Below are 20827 nucleotides of genomic sequence, written 5' to 3'. Positions count from 1 at the left end.
TGATTACATAGAGAATTATAGCCCTGTCTGTTTCCAAGGGTGACCAGCAGAACTTTAAATGCAGCTCTGGAGAGACTGATATAGAATAACTTAAAAGGGTTATCCAGCGCTACAAAAACATGGCCACTTTCCCCCCTCTCTTCTCCAGGTCAGGGGTGTCTTGCAATTAAGCTCCATTTACTTCAATAGAACTGAGTTTGAAACCCCACCCAATCTGAAGACAAGAGAGGGGGAAAAGTGGCCATGTTTTTATAGCGCTGGACAACCCCTTTAAGCCCTTACTCACATACCAGTAACAATAATCTTTACAAATGGCAATCCCATAGGGGGACTTTTATTAAAAGCCGAAAATGCCTTTTTTAGGCGCAGATGGGCCCGATCGGTGGGAAAATATTCGCAAATATTTTATTCGCATCGGGCTGATCTGCACCTCCTGCGCCAGTGGGGCGGAGAGTGGGCATTACTGGGGGTGCGGTGCACGCAGAGGCCGTGCCCCCTCTGTGTGCTGCCGCACCCCCAGTATCCCCCATTTATAGTTTTTCCAGGGAAAAAACTATACTGAAACCTACGCCAGCTCTCTTCACTTACCTGCTTTCAGTCCAGTCATGTTCCTGGTTGCTGCCGGCACTGAAATACATAAGAACATAAAAATCAAACCCAAACCAACAAAAAAAAACCACCAAAACATACATTACACATGGAGGTATTAAAGGGGTACTCCACAGAAAAAAATTCTTTCTACTCAACTGGTGTCAGAAAGTTATATAAATGTGTAATTTACTTCTGCTTAAGAATCTGATGTATGCTATGTGTGCTACTATATGTACTATACTATGTATGCTATGTGTGCCCACCTTTAGGTACTAGTGTCCAGCCCTCCGCACATAACTAATAAGGCTTAGAGGGAACATCATCAATGACACCAACATTTCCATTTTCCGAATGATCCATGAGATCTTCATCCCTAGTGATCTCTTCTCCAGACCCAGTCACCCATATACATATACACATAAATACAAATACATTCCCGTCCCACCACATCAGGGCCGGGACAAGGAGTTTTGGTGCCCTAGACAGAGAAGGCAAATAATGCCCCCCTTCCCCAGTCATTAGCCCCCACATTCAGTATAGCCTCCTGGCTGCCCCCCACATAGTGTATAGCAGGGGTCCCCAAACTTTTTACATAGGGGGCCAGTTCACTGTCCCTTAGAGCGGTGGAGGCCCGGACTATATGCTGCTGCTATATCTGGTCCGCGGGGAGCCGTTGCTGCTGGAGGATGACACTGTCTCTGCCCATGAGGAGGAGGTGGAGTGGAGGATCATACTGCTCATCTGTCTCTGGTCCAGGGGAGGAGCATTGGTGGCGGCTTAGGATGGTGGAGTTGTAGTTCTATCACAGCCACACAGGAGCATGATGGGAGCTGTAGTTCTACCTCTGCCACACAGGTCATGCTGGGAGCTGTAGTTCTACCTCTGCCACACAGGTCATGCTGGGAGCTGTAGTTACACCTCTGCCACACAGGAGCATGATGGGAGCTGTAGTTCTACCTTAACCACACAGGTCATGCTGGAAGCTGTAGTTCTACCTCTGCCAAACAGGACATGCTGGGAGCTGTAGATCTACCTCTGCCAAACAGGTCATGCTGGGAGCTGTAGTTCTACCTCTGCCACACAAGTCATGCTGGGAGCTGTAGTTCTACCTCTGCCACGCAGGCCATGCTGGGAGCTGTAGTTCTACCTCTGCCACACAAGTCATGCTGGGAGCTATAGTTCTACATATGCCACACAGGTCATGCTGGGAGCTGTAGTTCTACCTCTGCCACACAGGTCATGCTGGGAGTTGTAGTTCTACCTCAGCCACACAGGAACATGCTGGGAGCTGTAGTTCTACCTCTGCCACACAGGTCATGCTGGGAGTACTTTAGCCACACATGAGCATGCTGGGAGCTGTAGTTCTATCTCTGCCACAGAAGTCATGCTGGGAGTTGTAGTTCTACCTCTGCCACACAAGTCATGCTGGGAGCTGTAGTTCTACCTCTGCCACACAGGTCATGCTGGGAGCTGTAGTTCTACCTCTGCCACACAGGTCATGCTGGGAGCTGTAGTTCTACCTCTGCCACACAGGTCATGCTGGGAGCTGTAGTTCTACCTCTGCCACACAGGTCATGCTGGGAGCTGTAGTTCTACCTCTGCCACACAGGTCATGCTGGGAGCTGTAGTTCTACCTCTGCCACACAGGTCTTGCTGGGAACTGTAGTTCTACCTCTGCCACACAGGTCATGCTGGGAGCTGTAGTTCTACCTCTGCCACACAGGTCATGCTGGGAGCTGTAGTTCTACCTCTGCCACACAGGTCATGCTAGGAGCTGTAGTTCTACCTCTGCCACACAAGTCATGCTGGGATCTGTAGTTCTACCTCTGCCACACAGGCCTTTCTGGGAGCTGAAGTTCTACCTCTGCCACACAGATCATGCTGGGAGCTGTAGTTCTACCTCTGCCACACAGGTCATGCTGGGAGCTGTAGTTCTACCTCTGCCACACAAGTCATGCTGGGAGCTGTAGTTCTACCTCTGCCACACAGGTCAGGCTGGGAGCTGTAGTTCTACCTCTGCCACACAGATCATGCTGGGAGCTGTAGTTCTACCTCTGCCACACAGGTCATGCTGGGAGCTGTAGTTCTACCTCTGCCACACAAGTCATGCTAGGAGCTGTAGTTCTACCTCTGCCACACAAGTCATGCTGGGAGCTGTAGTTCTACCTCTGCCACACAGGTCATGCTGGGAGTACTTTAGCCACACATGAGCATGCTGGGAGCTGTAGTTCTACCTCTGCCACACAGGTCTTGCTAGGAGCTGTAGTTCTACCTCTGCCACACAAGTCATGCTGGGATCTGTAGTTCTACCTCTGCCACACAGGTCTTGCTGGGAGCTGAAGTTCTACCTCTGCCACACAGATCATGCTGGGAGCTGTAGTTCTACCTCTGCCACACAGGTCATGCTGGGAGCTGTAGTTCTACCTCTGCCACATAAGTCATGCTGGGAGCTGTAGTTCTACCTCTGCCACACAGGTCAGGCTGGGAGCTGTAGTTCTACCTCTGCCACACAGATCATGCTGGGAGCTGTAGTTCTACCTCTGCCACACAGGTCATGCTGGGAGCTGTAGTTCTACCTCTGCCACACAAGTCATGCTAGGAGCTGTAGTTCTACCTCTGCCACACAAGTCATGCTGGGAGCTGTAGTTCTACCTCTGCCACACAGGTCATGCTGGGAGTACTTTAGCCACACATGAGCATGCTGGGAGCTGTAGTTCTACCTCTGCCACACAAGTCATGCTGGGATTACCTCAGCCACACACACTCCATTAGCAAGCGCACACACACACACACACATACATATACTCACCCACAAAGCAGTAGCTGTGGAAGAGGACACTGTCTGGAAGCGGAGGATACTCCTCATCTGTTGGGAGGGGGCGGGGGTTGGAGCATCTGTCACTACAACTGCACTTCTCCCCTCTCCTGATTGGTTCCGGAGGTCATGTGACATTGGTCAGAAGATTTTCTTCAGCTCCAGAGCCAAAGAGAAGAGAGGAGGAGAGCAGATACCTGCCACCGCGGGGCTGAAGCCTTTAGCAGCTGTGGGGCAGAGCGGGGGAAGGGGTGCTGCCATGGGTGAGGTCAGGTGGGGGGATTTTTACTTGAGCATACATTGCGCCCCCTGTAATTCACCAGGAGATGGCGCCCTAGGCCATCGCCTATCCTGGCCTACCCTTTGTCCCAGTCCTGCATCACATTGTTCTGGTGACATAGAGTCCAGACATTGGGATAGACAAGCCCCTGAGTGACATGGAGATAGTACCGCTCTGATCGCCCTTCATATTGATCTTGGGTGAGGTAGGTTCTGGTCCAGAGACGACTTCACAGACTGTGTCTGAAGTTGAGGTACATGGTGTCTTTACGCGCTGGCCTTCCCGGCACCTTAAAGGAAACATATGACTGTGGTTACATCACGGTCCCGGCACGTAGACGTACAGGCCATAGATAGGATAGATAACCAGACTTATAGTTCTCCAAATAGGTAAGGTATTTTATTAAAGAACACCTAAGAAGTGCACTTTAAATTTAGAGGAATTGGCCACTTTTTAATATGAGAAGATGAGGGGACTGTCACACTGAAGAACTTTGGGTACCGCAATGGGTGCAGTAAGCGCCTCATACATGTCATACATGTTCCATTACCTTGAGCACCGGTTACAGACTTCACACGGTTCATCAGGAGTGCAATAGGACCCGGATTTGCATTCACATTTTGCATCGGATTTGGGGGTGCACGATTCTACCAGGACTTTATCTGCAATGGGAGTAACAATTGAGCTGTATGCATCTAAAGGGGTTGTATCATCACAGTCAAGGTACACAACGAGGCCCATGACGGATCAATCCCCCCCCCCCCCCCCCCCGGAATTACATGGCAGCCATTCAGATGAGTATTTCTATACTAGACCAGTACCAGGTAACCATAGGTTGAAGCTATGGTCTGAAGGATTTGGGGGGATTTGGCCATTTGGCAAGTCATAGATGGGATAGGTGGTGTGTCTTCTTTCACCCAAGGGACCAGCAACTCCTACAGTGGGCTACCTCTATAATGTGTGATGACTATGGAACTATAGAAGACGTGACCATATACATGATCACTTGCTGGAATATCCCTTTAAGTGTTCTTGTACCTGACTACATATAACCCATTGACTTCAATAGGTGCCATGTAGTGCTTTACACTGCAGCAATAAATGCTCTAAGCTTGGTTCCCCCAGCTCCGTGGTGGGTTTAGTATTATGTCTGCCTATATCTTACCTTTTGTACAGGTGAGACAAGGTAAGCACGACTCCATCCCATTGGGGAAGGCGGTAAAATCCTGCAGGGGGCAGGGCTCACACTTTCCTCTATGATGATTCATAGTGCAATGTGCGGAGACGTAGGTTCCTGATACGAGAGATAAAGGAACGTAATCAGAATATATCAATCGAAGACAAGTACCAGATGTCTGGATTATCTGATGTGTATATATATAGACTTATACTGGAAAAGGCTCTGTGGAGAGAACGGCCAGTTCAGACTTTCTAGATAATAAATTCCAAGTGTTACCTTACATTGTGTAATATTAAAGGGAACCTGTCACCACGACAATGCTATCTAATCTATCGGCATCATGTTATAGAGCTGGAAGAGCTGAGCAGATTGATATATAACTTTGTGGGAAAAGATTCAGTATAACTTGTAATTTGAAATCCCTGCTATTTCTGAGTCCAGTGGGCGGGGTCACTCAATAGACTGGACTCCTTAGTATCAGAGATTTCTATCAATAAATTACAAATTATACAGAATCTTTTCCCATAAAGATATATATATCAATCCGCTCAGCTCTTCCTGCTCTATAACATGATGCCGATATAACATTTTCATGGTGACAGGTTCCCTTTAAGACTCTCCCTAAGCTTCGCCTGGCACTTTGGAAGGTCATGTAATGGGCAAAGCTTTAGCTCTTATAGGGAACCTTAAAGGAGACACTTACAATGGTGTATATTAATGGCCCCATGTGGTTTAAGACATTGTCATCCTGTTTTAGGCAGTATACAACGTAAAAAAAAAACTTTTTAGTTACCTCAAATCTTGAGGGTTCTTACCTGCAGGACAGTTTTTACAACAAATTCCCTTATATTCATATTCGTCTTCATAGCAGTCCTGGCCTCGCGAGGTCCGATTGTGAGCCTGACTACCCTGGAGCTTCATGGGGGATGCAGATAAAACCTGTTAGAATAGAAAAACACACGGAAGTCACGTTACAACTCCGATATTATATAACTGGTGACCACTCTCCTTCAGATCAGCAGCGTGGCCCCTTTAAGAATTAAAAATAAACTGAGACTACATAGACAGATAGCAGTGCATTGTAGAGAAAAATTGGTTGAAGGGATTGTATTGCAGATTTTGTTACTGAAATTTCTGCATCTGCTCCATTGTTCTTAATGAAACTTGCAGAAATCGGCCAAAACATCCCCCATCCAATCAAAGCATTTTAGTTGCAGAAAATCTGACCCCAATCCTATAAAACTGTCTCTGTCTTAATGGCAAAGACTGTCAACACACATTGAGTTCTTGTAGCGATTTTGGCAAACTTGCAGCCACGCCGCCACTATTTTACCACAATTTGAGCAAAGACACATAGAAGACGCAATACGAAAACACAGCCCGATACCCTACAAGCGGATTCAATTTTGATGTGACCCATTAAAGTCAATGGCATTAGAGACGATGTATTGAAAATTCTGCTAACCATCCTTAAAGGGGTCCTTACTACTGGTAGTCAGCCGCAGGTGATGGACCCTTCTCCACCAGTTTAGACAGACACTACTTTCCTGTTTGCCCCAGGCTTTGGCTTCCTATCGCAAACCTCAACAATTCAGCTTAGTCATCCTCAAGACTTTTTTCTTTTCATTTAGGGGATTTTCAGTCACCTGAGGAGTAAAGTGATGCAAGATGATCTGCAATATGTCTACTAACAGTAAGTGAGGGGGCGGAATTCCCCAGAGGAAAAGTGATGCAGAACCCATCACTATAACATGTATGACCACATTCACCTCAACAGCCTCTGAAAAATACATATCTGATGTGACGCCAATAACCTGACCACATTCACCTCCAGCTGTGTGCCAATGAGGCCGTGGTAGAAAAGCTGGCATAACAAGATCTCATAGCCCAGACCATAACTTTTGTTTTTTATCTCGTGACTTTTCCTTTATAAGGAGAATATGCAAATATTTCACTCCATGGATGAAGTCCAGAGCGGCCCGGTTATCTGCCGCGCCCCGACCATTCAGCGTGACGTGTGTTTGCTTACACAGAACATTATAACATGAATGAATCTACTGTTGGACTTCTGTGTATTATACACTGTAAATGTCAGTCCCATCGTGTCTCTTATAGAGCATAGACTTTATATAGTTTTTCTCTATGCACAAAGTTGCCCCCTTATGCATAATGTAACTTGTGTATACTGCCAAGCAGAAAGTAAAGACAGATGGCAAATCCTCTCTACTGTACCAGAATATAACTACAATATATATAATACTGCCCCCTATATACTATATATAATACTGCTCCTATATACAAGAATATAATACTATAATGCGATGTGCGGCCATTCCTTTCTCTCCATGTCATGTTTTACAGTTCTCCCTTTTCTGAACAGCTAGCACTCCTTTATAAGACCCACATGACCAAAATTAGCAGGATATGCCTGTGCTCAGTACCTTATGTCTTTCCCATTCTGTGTGAGCAGCAGTGGTGAGTGTAATACCACATTCATACTTGTGTTGTTTGGGGGCAGCCTTCCCCGCCGGTGGTGCTGGCTGGGTTCTGGTGGGGCATTTTGGGTTTGGTCCTGTGACTTGGGGGTTCCCTGCACGTGCATGCTTTGCGGGGGTGGCGGTCACTGAATGAAACAGTGTGGAGTTAGCGTAGGGACCCGTGTAAACCAGGAGACCTGCATGTTGGTACACGAGGCTATTATGGTTTGATCAAATTATATACAGACACCCTGGTGTTGAATTTTAAAATAGGCCTAGCGGCATAAGTATCAGCCATAGAGGGGATGTGCAGCCGCTCCCTTCTCTCCATGTCGTGTATAACTACTATAATACTGCTCCTATATACAAGAATATAACTACTATAATACTGCTCCTATATACAAGAATATAACTACTATAATACTTCTCCTATATACAAGAATATAACTATTTTAATACTGCTCCGATATACAGGGATATAACTACTATAATACTGCTCCCTATATACAGGAGTATAACTACTATAATACTGCCAGAGTGTCTGTATATGAATTGATCAAGCCATATTGCCCCGTGTACCACCGCGCAGGTCCTCTGGTCCACACAGGTCCCTACGCTAACTCCACACCGTGTCAGCGACCACCAACCCCGCAAAGCGTGCACATGCAGGGAAGGGAGGCCATGGAACGGCCCTGCAACCCCAATGTCACAGGACCAGACCCAAAAAGCCCCACCAAAACCCAGCCAGCACCACCGGCGGGGAAGGCTGCCCCCAAACGACACAAGTATGGATATGGTATTACACTTACCATTGCTGCTCTCACAGAATGGGGAAGGCATAAGGTCCAGACATGTGAGCACAGACATATCCTGCTAATTTTGGTCATGTGGGTCTTATAAAGGAGTGCGAGCTGTTCAGAGAGGGAGCACTGTGAAATACGAACTGGAGAGAGTGGAACGGCTGCACATCCCATCTATGGCTGACACTAATGCCGCTAGGCCTATATTAAAAATCAACACCAGAGTGTCTGTATATGAATTGATCAAGCCATATTGCCCCGTGTACCACCGCGCAGGTCCTCTGGTCCACACGGGTCCCTATGCTAACTCCACACCGTGTCGGTCAGCGACCGCCAACCCCGCAAAGCGTGCACATGCAGGGAAGGGAGGCCATGGAACGGCCCTGCAACCCCAATGTCACAGGACCAGACCCAAAAAGCCCCACCAAAACCCAGCCAGCACCACCGGCGGGGAAGGCTGCCCCCAAACGACACAAGTATGGATATGGTATAACACTTACCATTGCTGCTCTCAGTGTAGGGACCCATGTGTATCAGATACCTGCACGCGGTACATGGGGCAGTGTGGCTTGATCAATTCACATACAGAATTCTGATGTTTTTTATGCAGCCAAGAGGTACTAGTATCAGCCATAGGTGTGAGGTGCAGCACTCTTTTTCTTCCCTGAACCGTATTTTGTTTCTCTCTTTTCTCCGTGTTTTGCACTCCTCCTGGTGAGACCCACATGACCGCAATTAGCAGGAGACACCTGAGTGCTCATGGTTTTAATCCCTCCTGTCTGTCCCATTCTATCTTTGATAGCTATGGTGAGTGCAATACCTTATCCAGACTTGTGCTGTTTGGGGGCAGCTTCCTCCGCCGGTGGTGCTGGCTGGGTTCTGGTGTGGCATTTATGGGTCTGGTCCTGTGGCATGGGGGTTGCAGGGCCGTCCCATGGCCTCCGTTCCCTGACTGTGCACGCCTGCGGGGGTGGTAGTCGCTGACCGGCACAATGTGGACTCAGTGTAGGGACCCATGTGTATCAGATACCTGCACGTGGTACATGGGGAAGTGTGGTTTGATCAATTCACATACAGAATTCTGATGTTTTTTATGCAGCCAAGAGGTACTAGTATCAGCCATAGGTGTGAGGTGCAGCACTCTTTTTCTTCCCTGAACCGTATTTTGTTTCTCTCTTTTCTCCGTGTTTTGCACTCCTCCTGGTGAGACCCACATGACCGCAATTAGCAGGAGACACCTGAGTGCTCATGGTTTTAATCCCTCCTGTCTGTCCCATTCTATCTTTGATAGCTATGGTGAGTGCAATACCTTATCCAGACTTGTGCTGTTTGGGGGCAGCTTCCTCCGCCGGTGGTGCTGGCTGGGTTTTGGTGTGGCATTTATGGGTCTGGTCCTGTGGCATGGGGGTTGCAGGGCCGTCCCATGGCCCCCGTTCCCTGACTGTGCACGCCTGCGGGGGTGGTGGTCGCTGACCGGCACAATGTGGACTCAGTGTAGGGACCCATGTGTATCAGATACCTGCACGCGGTACATGGGGCAGTGTGGCTTGATCAATTCACATACAGAATTCTGATGTTTTTTATGCAGCCAAGAGGTACTAGTATCAGCCATAGGTGTGAGGTGCAGCACTCTTTTTCTTCCCTGAACCGTATTTTGTTTCTCTCTTTTCTCCGTGTTTTGCACTCCTCCTGGTGAGACCCACATGACCGCAATTAGCAGGAGACACCTGAGTGCTCATGGTTTTAATCCCTCCTGTCTGTCCCATTCTATCTTTGATAGCTATGGTGAGTGCAATACCTTATCCAGACTTGTGCTGTTTGGGGGCAGCTTCCTCCGCCGGTGGTGCTGGCTGGGTTTTGGTGTGGCATTTATGGGTCTGGTCCTGTGGCATGGGGGTTGCAGGGCCGTCCCATGGCCCCCGTTCCCTGACTGTGCACGCCTGCGGGGGTGGTGGTCGCTGACCGGCACAATGTGGACTCAGTGTAGGGACCCATGTGTATCAGATACCTGCACGCGGTACATGGGGCAGTGTGGCTTGATCAATTCACATACAGAATTCTGATGTTTTTTATGCAGCCAAGAGGTACTAGTATCAGCCATAGGTGTGAGGTGCAGCACTCTTTTTCTTCCCTGAACCATAACTACTATAATACTGCTCCTATATACAGGGATATAACTACTATAATACTGCTCCTATATACAAGAATATAACTACTATAATACTACCTCCTATGTACACTATATTTACTATAAGGCGAGGTTCACACACAGTAAAATAATATTAAAATACAGCTGTAATTTTGAATGAAAATAAAACAAAGTGTTAAAAAAAAGGTGGAAAAATGGCAATTTTTGCCAAAACAGGTTCATTATATTTATGCCGGCTCTCAATTACGGCTGTTTTTCTGTATGATATATTCCATATATGTGGAGATGAGAATGAAATTATATGTTCAGATTTATTTAGACATTAAAAATGTAAAATAATTTTTAAAAGTCCTTGCTTCATCTTTACAAATTTCCAGTATTTAGTAGGAACGTGGCTTTTACAAAAAGGAGAGTGAATATAACCCGAGGTTACCCCAGGGCTGACATTCTAGAAGTAACTCGTCACAGTGACGACTATATGACGAGGGGAAGTGGCGGTGATATGACATATCATAACAATGTAACCTCAAGGTGCTGGGGGAGGGGTGTATATAGTAAGTAATAGCTGCAAGTAACATAACCTGCAAGGCTGATGTATAAGAAGTGGCCAAGTGATAGTGTGGTGGGTGCCACCGTGATGGTATTATGCTGGTGGTGCTGGATATACAGCTCAGCCAGTGATGGTAGTGTCGTGACGCCAGTGCTAGTTCAGCACACAGGTCTGGTGGTATACCTGCTTTAGGTTGTGGCTGGCTGTGGCTGGGTTTTGGTGTGGCATTTATGGGTCCGGTCCTGTGGCATGGGGGTTGCAGGGCCGTCCCATGGCCCCCGTTCCCTGACTGTGCACGCCTGCGGGGGTGGTGGTCGCTGACCGGCACAATGTGGACTCAGTGTAGGGACCCATGTGTATCAGATACCTGCACGCGGTACATGGGGCAGTGTGGCTTGATCAATTCACATACAGAATTCTGATGTTTTTTATGCAGCCAAGAGGTACTAGTATCAGCCATAGGTGTGAGGTGCAGCACTCTTTTTCTTCCCTGAACCGTATTTTGTTTCTCTCTTTTCTCCGTGTTTTGCACTCCTCCTGGTGAGACCCACATGACCGCAATTAGCAGGAGACACCTGAGTGCTCATGGTTTTAATCCCTCCTGTCTGTCCCATTCTATCTTTGATAGCTATGGTGAGTGCAATACCTTATCCAGACTTGTGCTGTTTGGGGGCAGCTTCCTCCGCCGGTGGTCCTGGCTGGGTTTTGGTGTGGCATTTATGGGTCTGGTCCTGTGGCATGGGGGTTGCAGGGCCATCCCATGGCCCCCGTTCCCTGACTGTGCACGCCTGCGGGGGTGGTGGTCGCTGACCGGCACAATGTGGACTCAGTGTAGGGACCCATGTGTATCAGATACCTGCACGCGGTACATGGGGCAGTTTGGCTTGATCAATTCACATACAGAATTCTGATGTTTTTTATGCAGCCAAGAGGTACTAGTATCAGCCATAGGTGTGAGATGCAGCACTCTTTTTCTTCCCTGAACCGTATTTTGTTTCTCTCTTTTCTCCGTGTTTTGCACTCCTCCTGGTGAGACCCACATGACCGCAATTAGCAGGAGACACCTGAGTGCTCATGGTTTTAATCCCTCCTGTCTGTCCCATTCTATCTTTGATAGCTATGGTGAGTGCAATACCTTATCCAGACTTGTGCTGTTTGGGGGCAGCTTCCTCCGCCGGTGGTGCTGGCTGGGTTTTGGTGTGGCATTTATGGGTCTGGTCCTGTGGCATGGGGGTTGCAGGGCCGTCCCATGGCCCCCGTTCCCTGACTGTGCACGCCTGCGGGGGGGGGGGGGGTGGTCGCTGATCGGCCCAATGTGGACTTTAGTGTAGGGACCCATGTGTATCAGATACCTGCACGCGGTACATGGGGCAGTGTGGCTTGATCAATTCACATACAGAATTCTGATGTTTTTTATGCAGCCAAGAGGTATTAGTATCAGCCATAGGTGTGAGGTGCAGCACTCTTTTTCTTCCCTGAACCATAACTACTATAATACTGCTCCTATATACAAGAATATAACTACTATAATACTGCTCCTATATACAAGAATATAACTACTATAATACTGCTCCTATATACAGGAATATAACTATTATAATACTACCTCCTATGTACACTATATTTACTATAAGACGAGGTTCACACACAGTAAAATAATATTAAAATACAGCTGTAATTTTGAATGAAAATAAAACAAAGTGTTAAAAAAAAAGGTGGAAAAATGGCAATTTTTGCCAAAACAGGTTCATTATATTTATGCCGGCTCTCAATTACGGCTGTTTTTCTGTATGATATATTCCATATATGTGGAGATGAGAATGAAATTATATGTTCAGATTTATTTAGACATTGAACATGTAAAATAATTTCTAAAAGTCCTTGCTTCATCTTTACAAATTTCTAGTATTTAGTAGGAACGTGGCCTTTACAAAATGGAGAGTGAATATAACCCGAGGTTACCCCAGGGCTGACATTCTAGAAGTAACTCGTCACAGTGACGACTATATGACGAGGGGAAGTGGCGGTGATATGACATATCATAACAATGTAACCTCAAGGTGCTGGGGGAGGGGTGTATATAGTAAGTAATAGCTGCAAGTAACATAACCTGCAAGGCTGATGTATAAGAAGTGGCCAAGTGATAGTGTGGTGGGTGCCACCGTGATGGTATTATGCTGGTGGTGCTGGATATACAGCTCAGCCAGTGATGGTAGTGTCGTGACGCCAGTGCTAGTTCAGCACACAGGTCTGGTGGTATACCTGCTTTAGGTTGTGGCTGGCTGTGGTTGGTTGGTGACCTGCCGGGCTGTCATGGGTCCCTTGGGCTCCTGTCATGGTGGTCCGGAGTGGGGAGATGAACCCACCTGGACTGTCGGTACCGCAACCCACAGAGAGATACTTGTGCCTCTTTTTGACTATTCTGTCGCTTAAAAACCTTCTGCCCTGCAGTGTCGGAGTACCCGTCCTACCAGGGTGACACAAGCCCTAGTCTTGATTACCTGGGTGTAGCTAAGTGTCCGAAGTTATCTGGTGTCACCTGCGTTGCGAGATAGAGTACGTAGACCTTTGTTACGGTTGCTTTGCTCTACCCGGGTCAGTTCCTCTGTCCTAGGAGACTTCCCTGCACTGCATAGAAAGGTTGATAGCGTGGGCTGAAATGATCTCCGACTTATCCTCCTTTTGGGGGTCTAACACTGCATGGTGTAGGTAGTAAGACTATAAGAACAGAAAGTCTCTGGTTGCTCCATACACGTGTGTCTTTAATCACTTCACACAAGATCACACACTGACTGACTGGACTATCCCGGCCAGGGGCCCTGGCTAACTTCAGCAGGGATGCCTGTTCTGTCTGTGTCCTCCTACCTAGAGAATCAGAAGGAAACTGTGTGTAAGAGCCCCTGTGAGTGGTGGAAAAGAGAGTGTGCAAAGAAAGAAGCACAGAGATAGGTAGAAGGGAAAGAAGTATTTCCATTGGACCACAAGATTACATAATACAAGAAAACAGTAACCCTGTGCTCACTACAGCTGTGCAATATATATATACAGACTCACATACAAAATACTGACATCTGGTGGTGAAGTCAATAAATACCATCATCACCACCTAATCCTTGAGTGAAAGGCTGCCATATAACCGGTGCCCTATGAGGAAGACAGATGGGACATTATGGGGGGGGGGGAGGTTATTGTTGTGCTTGGGGCAGTGATTTCTGTGACGCAGCAGATGATACATGGAGCAGGAATGTCATCCTTCCAGTTCTATCCCAGCAGCTCAATGATAGTATTATTTCCTGTAGTGTTTGGGCTGTAGATATAGGGAAGGGTTCAAAGTTCATGGTGTTATTGGAGGAGGGGAAGGAAAGTGAAGGTGCTGGGTCAGGGGTCTGTTATCTAGCAGCCCACCTTCTCCTGTTCTCTATGTAACTGTAGGTGGATGAGAAGCATGCACAATATATCAGTCTGTAGATCTCTCAGAGCATTGTCTACACTGGATACAGCTGAGAGCAGGACTAGTTATGTACAATGTATTAGGCTGGAGTCCAGACTGTAGAGCTCACAGAGCATTGTCTACACTGGATACAGCTGAGAGCAGGACTAGCTATGTACAATGTATCAGTCTGGAGCTTACAGAGCATTGTCTACACTGGATACAGCTGAGAGCAGGACTAGCTATGTACAATGTAACAGTCTGGAGCTCACAGAGCATTGTCTACACTGGATATAGCTGAGAGCAGGACTAGCTATGTACAATGTATCAGTCTGGAGCTCACAGAGCATTGTCTACACTGGATACAGCTGAGAGCAGGACAAGCTATGTACAATGTATCAGTCTGGAGTCCATGCTGTAGAGCTCACAGAGCATTGTCTACACTGGATACAGCTAAGAGCAGGACTAGCTATGTACAATGTATCAGTCTGGAGTCCAGGCTGTAGAGCTCACAGAGCATTGTCTACACTGGATACAGTTGAGAGCAGGACTAGCTATGTACAATGTATCAGTCTGGAGTCCAGGCTGTAGAGCTCACAGAGCATTGTCTACACTGGATACAGCTGAGAGCAGGACTAGCTATGTACAATGTATCAGTCTGGAGTCCAGGCTGTAGAGCTCACAGAGCATTGTCTACACTGGATACAATTGTATTACTGAGAGCAGGACTAGCTATGTACAGTGTATCCATTGCTTGCTATGATGGCACAGGGATGGCACGCTCTCTGCAGCTGCGCCCCCGCCATGTGCACCAATTATATAGAGCTGTAATTGTAACAAACTGTAAGTTCCTTACAATACAAAGTAGCTCCATAGAGTCCAAAGACAATAGCAGAATTGTTACATTCTCTATCCCTCCTCCACAAAAAGAAATGAATGAATATTAAAGGGGTACTCCGGCTGGAAAAAAAAAACAACTTTCAAATCAACTGGTGTCAGAAAGTGATATAGATTTGTAATTTATTCCTATTAAAAAAACTCCAATCTTCTAGTACTTATCAGCTGCTGCATGTCCTGCAGGAAGTGGTGTATTCTTTCCATTGTGACACCAGTTGATTTGAAAGAATTTTTTTCTCTGAAGTGCCCCTTTAATAAATGATGCTATGTCACTGAGGAATGGAGTCCAGCAAGACACCGATCCCTCATACAGCGACAGCTACAAAGGCTGAAAAACTTAGGGCTTGTAAAACAGAGCTAAAAAAAATGAAATCATTCCTGCCAAACAAAGCCAGGTCTTTAAAGGGTTAAGCAGGGCCGGGGGTGGGCGGTGGGGTGTGAGGCGCCGCATACTCGTGACAGATATGGCGTCATATCAGCTGGATCTCTGCCAAAGGAAGGAAGAGGATTGTGTGTGTGTTCACACTAGTGTCATGGCTTCCCGCTGTCACTGGACTTTAAAGGGATAGCTTAGGAAAACATGGCCGCTTTCTTCCAGAAACAGCACCCCACTTGTGCTCAGGTTGTGTGTGGTATTGCAGCTCAGTTCTATTGAATTGAATGAAGATGAATTGTAATACCAAACACAGCCTGAGGACAGGGATGGCGCTGTTTTTGCAAAAGAAAAAGAAAAGTAGCGGTGCTTTTTCTAACCCTGAATAATCCCTTTAACAGGGTTTTGTCAGCAGTGATACTGATTATTATTATTATTATTATTATTATTATTATTATTATTATTTTCAAATTTATGGTGCCAGAAAGTTATATAGATTTGTAGTTTACTTCTATTTAAAAAATCTTCAGTCTTCTGGTACTTATCAGCTGCTGTATGTCCAGCAGGAAGTGATGTATTCTGTAGACTTTTCTATAACCTTGGTGGCCATGCGCGCGTGAAACAGCTGTAACCTGATCCGGTGGGTGTCTGGCGTCCGCGTTAAGCCCGATGTGTCCAGTACTTTTAATGCACGTATAAAGTTGAAATAAGAAAGAAGATCACGTAATATGGTGAGTGCCCTCATCTTTCCTCTTTGTTTTGGTAATTTAAAGTGTTGTTTTATTTTTTTGCAGAAATCAATAGTCCAGGCGATTTTAAGAAATTTTGTAATTGGGTTTATTAGGCAAATCTGCCATTATCTGCATTCAAAAAGACTTTCTCCAGGTCCCCCTCCCCCCTCTTATCCACTGCCCATTATCAGGAAATCTCAACTCTTTTACATCAGTCATGCCCTGTCTGTTTTATGGAGAGGGGAGGGGGGAGGACGGAGATGAGTCACCAGCAGAGAACAAAGGATTACACAGCGGGAGCTGTATGAAAGCCGGTATTCAGAGGTAAGAGAGGTCAGTGCTGACTGACAGAGGAGATAGCCTGGTGATGTAGCTGCAAATTAACTCTTTGTTGTTCTGTTTTTGGTGCCTCCACCCCTCCCCTCTCCATAGAAAATCATGAAGAGGGGGGGGGGGGGGGGGAGGAGAGAGCTTCAAACGGCTGTTTCATGACAAAAATGCATTTTTCGTTTAATAAACCCAATTACAAATTTTCTTAAAATTGCCTGTACTATTGATTTCTGCAAAAAATAATTTAAACAACAGTGACACTTTAAGGCAACCCCGACCTGACAGTCACCATATCAATTCTTGGTCGTGACAACTTGCAGTCAGCAACACAACCGCCTTCACTTTCATAAACGTGACACAGTGATCTTTGACCTTGCAGCCATATAGCCCCGGCCTAATCCCCCTTCCCTTTTTGTAGAGTTGACATATAGGACTATATACAAAACTTTTAACTGGATTGTCAGGATTAGAACAATGCAGCTGCTTTCTTCCAGAAACAGCGCCACACTAATGCTCAGTATTAAAAGAAATGGAGCCAGGCTGCAATACCACACACAACCTGAGGACAGGTGTGGTGCTGTTTTTTGCTTTTTTTTTTTTTTTTTTTATGCAGATTTTTAGATCCTGGAAACCCCTTTAATAGAACTATTAACACTGGTCTATGACCTTTGTACAATGAATTCTATATAATTGACATAAACCCCTGATCTACATACATGAAGAGGACAGTGGAACCTCTATATTGTGTGGTGAGCAGTGAGTGACACCTATGAGGGGAGAGGCCCATATTGCCTCATACTGATGTCTATTGCCTCTGGTCACCACCACTGCTATGTGACCTCTGCCTTATCATCACTTATATACATAACACTTCCTTATCCTATATACAGGGCCGTCACTTCTTAGCTGTCATTTATTAGTCCTGACTTTCGCCGTCCCTTCACCTAGATTTTTTTTTTTTTGTAAGAGACTGAGAGCCTGGAAATCCCTCTTTGCTGTAACCAAACAATTGCATCAGCCGCCCAGGACAATGGCGGAGACGTAATGTCCACCAATCAGGATCCAGCTCTGGTATTACAAGCGGTGACCTGATTGGCTACTCTGTGTGACTCCTCCCCTTTTGTCCTCATAAGTTTTGATAAATTTCCCTTCTATGTCCAGGATTGAGAATTCAGTATTATTCTTCCCAATAATTAGGTCCCTGTTCACACCTGAAGGTTCTGTTAGGAACAAACGCAACAGATTCTGACAAAAATCACAAAGTTCAATGCTATCTCATTGTAAATCTGTGTTCACTAACCTGTGGCTCAGCCAAAACTACAACTCCCATCATTACCAACACCCATAGGTGTTCTCTAACCTATGGCTTCTCAGCTGTTGCAAAACTACAACTCCCATCATGCCCTGACTGTTCCCTTAACTGTGGCTCTTCTTCTTTTCAAAAACTACAACTCCCATCATGCCATGACAAACCTGTGGTTCTTAAGCTGTTGCTAAACTACAACTCCCATCATAGTCTGACAGATTTAAAGCAGTGTTGCTTGACCCCTAATCCTTCAGCTGTTACAAAACCACAACTTCCTTCATTCATCAACACCCTACAGTGTTCCCTAACATGTGGCTCCTTAGTTGTTGCAAAACTACAACTCCCATCATGTTCTGACAGCCTTAAAGGCGAAAATCTTTTTCTTTCAAAGCAACTGGTGTCAGAAGGTTATAAAGATTTGTAATTTACTTCTATTTAAAAATCTCCAGTCTTCCAGTACTTATCAGCTGCTGTATGTCCTGCAGGAAGTGCTGTATTCTCTCCAGTCTGACACAGTGCTCTCTGCTGCCACCTCTGTCCATGTCAGGAACTGTCCAGAGCAGGAGAGGTTTTCTATGAGGATTTGCTGCTGCTCTGGACAGTTCCTGACATGGACAGAGGTGGCAGCAGAGAGCACTGTGTCAGACTGGAAAGAATACACCACTTCCTGCAGGACATACAGCAGCTGATAAGTACTGGAAGACCGGATATTTTAAAATAGAAGTAAATTACAAATCTTTATAACTTTCTGAAACCAGTTGATTGGAAAGAGAACCTGTGGTTCTGTGGCTCTTGCCAAACTACAACTCCCATCATGCCCAGGGCATGATGGGCGTTGTATTTTTGCATTATCTGACAACCTGCCTTAGATATATATATATATATATATATATATATATATATATATATATATATATATATATAGTTACATACAAGCGAAAAACAAACCATAAACAATTATAATATTACAGTGGCAATACCATTTTTCATCACCGGAACTTTCCACAACTTTCTCCTCTGCCCCTCCCCCCCCCTCTCAAGTCGCGGTGAAGTTTATGGCGGCTTTCCAATCAAAGTCCAACCAACTTTATTGATACATCCCCCCTAATAAACGCTCATTTTACCCAACATTATGTATTTTCGACATAAAATTTCAATTTAATTGTTTAGCTCCATTCAGATCAATGGCCGGTGCGACCGGAAAAGACGTGCGCTGGACAACTTGCAACAACAGGTATGATGACACAACATTGATCCGTAGGTGTCTGTAATAATATGGATATAATCACCGTCTATGGTGGCGGCTTATGTCCTCTATTCTACAGCCGGGGGGGATGACAGCGGAAGCCGTCAATTAGGATGACAACCCCCCTGGGCTGTGTTCACACCTGACTGTGATCCCTGCAGTGTTTGCTTACACTTTCAGAAGACAATTCGTATATTTACACAAATAACAAATCGCAACTTACAATGATCAGCGAATGATCAGCAAATCTACCAGCAAAACTTTCAGCATCACAAGTAAAGTCGCCATGTTTAAGCTTAAAGGGATAGTTCACCACATTCTTTCTTTTTTTCTTTCAAATCAACTGTTGGCAGAAAGTGTCAGAGATTTGCAATTTTACAGTCTTCCAGTACTTATCAGCTGCTGTATGTCCTGCAGGAAGTGGTGTATTCTTTCCAGTCTGGAGAGCAGGAGAGGTTTTCTATGGGGATATTTGCTTACATGGACAGAGGTGGCAGCAGAGAGCACAGTGTCAGACTGGAAAGAATACACCACTTCCTGCAGGACATACAGCAGCTGATAAGTACTGGAAGACTGGAGATTTTTTTAATAGAAGTAAATTACAAATCTCTGGCACTTTTTGGCACCAGTTGATTTGAAAGATTTTTTTTTTCCCCATGATTTTTTTTCATTTTAGGTTGTATTGCCTCTCATTGAAGTGCGCAGCCATACTATATATTGCACCAGTGCCCCAAGAACATCTCAGTATTGCACCAGTGCCCCGGTCATGTCTCAGTATAGCCCCAGTGTATATCCCCGGTCATGTCTCTGCATTGCACCGGTTTCCCTGTATACCTGTACAGCACTTACCGGCAGCATCACGGGCAGCAGAATCATCAGCAGGGTCCAACTAAGTAACATGGCCAAAAGTTTTATAACGTCTAAGACTTAGCAGATCATTCAGAGAGTTTAGTGATCCTCTGCGAGTAGTTGGGGCGCTGCGGATCTGGAAGGTTCTGAGAGCGGTGATACGGTAACTTCTGCAGGTTGTTCGTGTATGAGTGACTGAAGGTGTAGGGGGAGGAGAGCTCATGTGATAGTGGGTAGGGCTGGAGTCACAAGACATGAGCGTATATGTACACACCCCTTTACACACCCCCCTCCTCACTACTGTACACGCTGTGAGGTAACTACTACAGGCAGCAATAGCAGGAAATGCGCAGAAATTATTCCAGCAGAGAGCTCGTCGCTGGTACCCGTCTTCCCAGGGTCACACTTACAGGGGTCCAGGATATGGAGAAACGTTTGTTGGGGGGGTCCTCACGCTGCGGAGTCGCTTTAGCTTGAGGGAGGATGGCAGTCAGGAACTGTCCAGAGCAGCAGCAAATCCCCATAGAAAACCTCCTCTCTTCTGGACAGTTCCTGACATGGACAGAGGTGGCAGCAGAGAGCACTGTGTCAGACTGGAAAGAATACACCACTTCCTGCATAACATAGAGCAGCTAATAAGTATTGGAAGACGTGAGATTTTTTTTTAATAGAAGTAAATTACAAATCTGTATAACTTTCTGTCAATAGTTGATTTGAAAGAATAAGATTTTGGCTGGAGTACCCCTTTAATAAGGTTGAAAGAAGACAGGAGTCCATCAGGTTCAACCCAGTGAAACCCTACGGTGCTTACCCACAGGAGGGC

At 46.0% G+C, this 20827-nt stretch overlaps 1 protein-coding gene across 1 annotated transcript in view; it reads right to left on the bottom strand.

Annotated features, from left to right (window-relative positions):
• LOC138787869 (tumor necrosis factor receptor superfamily member 1A-like) overlaps positions 1 to 20196 on the bottom strand; it is a 30019-nt gene extending 9823 nt beyond the window's left edge. Inside the window, exons 1-6 of the mRNA XM_069965140.1 lie at positions 20005 to 20196; positions 5682 to 5805; positions 4852 to 4980; positions 4237 to 4348; positions 3857 to 3975; positions 589 to 627 (exon numbers count right to left, since the gene is read on the bottom strand). Coding sequence (XP_069821241.1) covers positions 589 to 627; positions 3857 to 3975; positions 4237 to 4348; positions 4852 to 4980; positions 5682 to 5805; positions 20005 to 20055 — 574 coding nt within the window. The 5' untranslated portion in view covers positions 20056 to 20196. The remainder of the gene's footprint in view (positions 1 to 588; positions 628 to 3856; positions 3976 to 4236; positions 4349 to 4851; positions 4981 to 5681; positions 5806 to 20004) is intronic.
• Positions 20197 to 20827: the final 631 nt, after the last annotated feature.

This window comes from Dendropsophus ebraccatus, chromosome 4, assembly GCF_027789765.1.
Source record: "Dendropsophus ebraccatus isolate aDenEbr1 chromosome 4, aDenEbr1.pat, whole genome shotgun sequence".
NCBI classification, from domain to species: domain Eukaryota; kingdom Metazoa; phylum Chordata; class Amphibia; order Anura; family Hylidae; genus Dendropsophus; species Dendropsophus ebraccatus.
The sequence above is the reverse complement of the archived record's forward strand: the minus strand, read 5'-3'. Positions and strand labels throughout refer to the sequence as shown.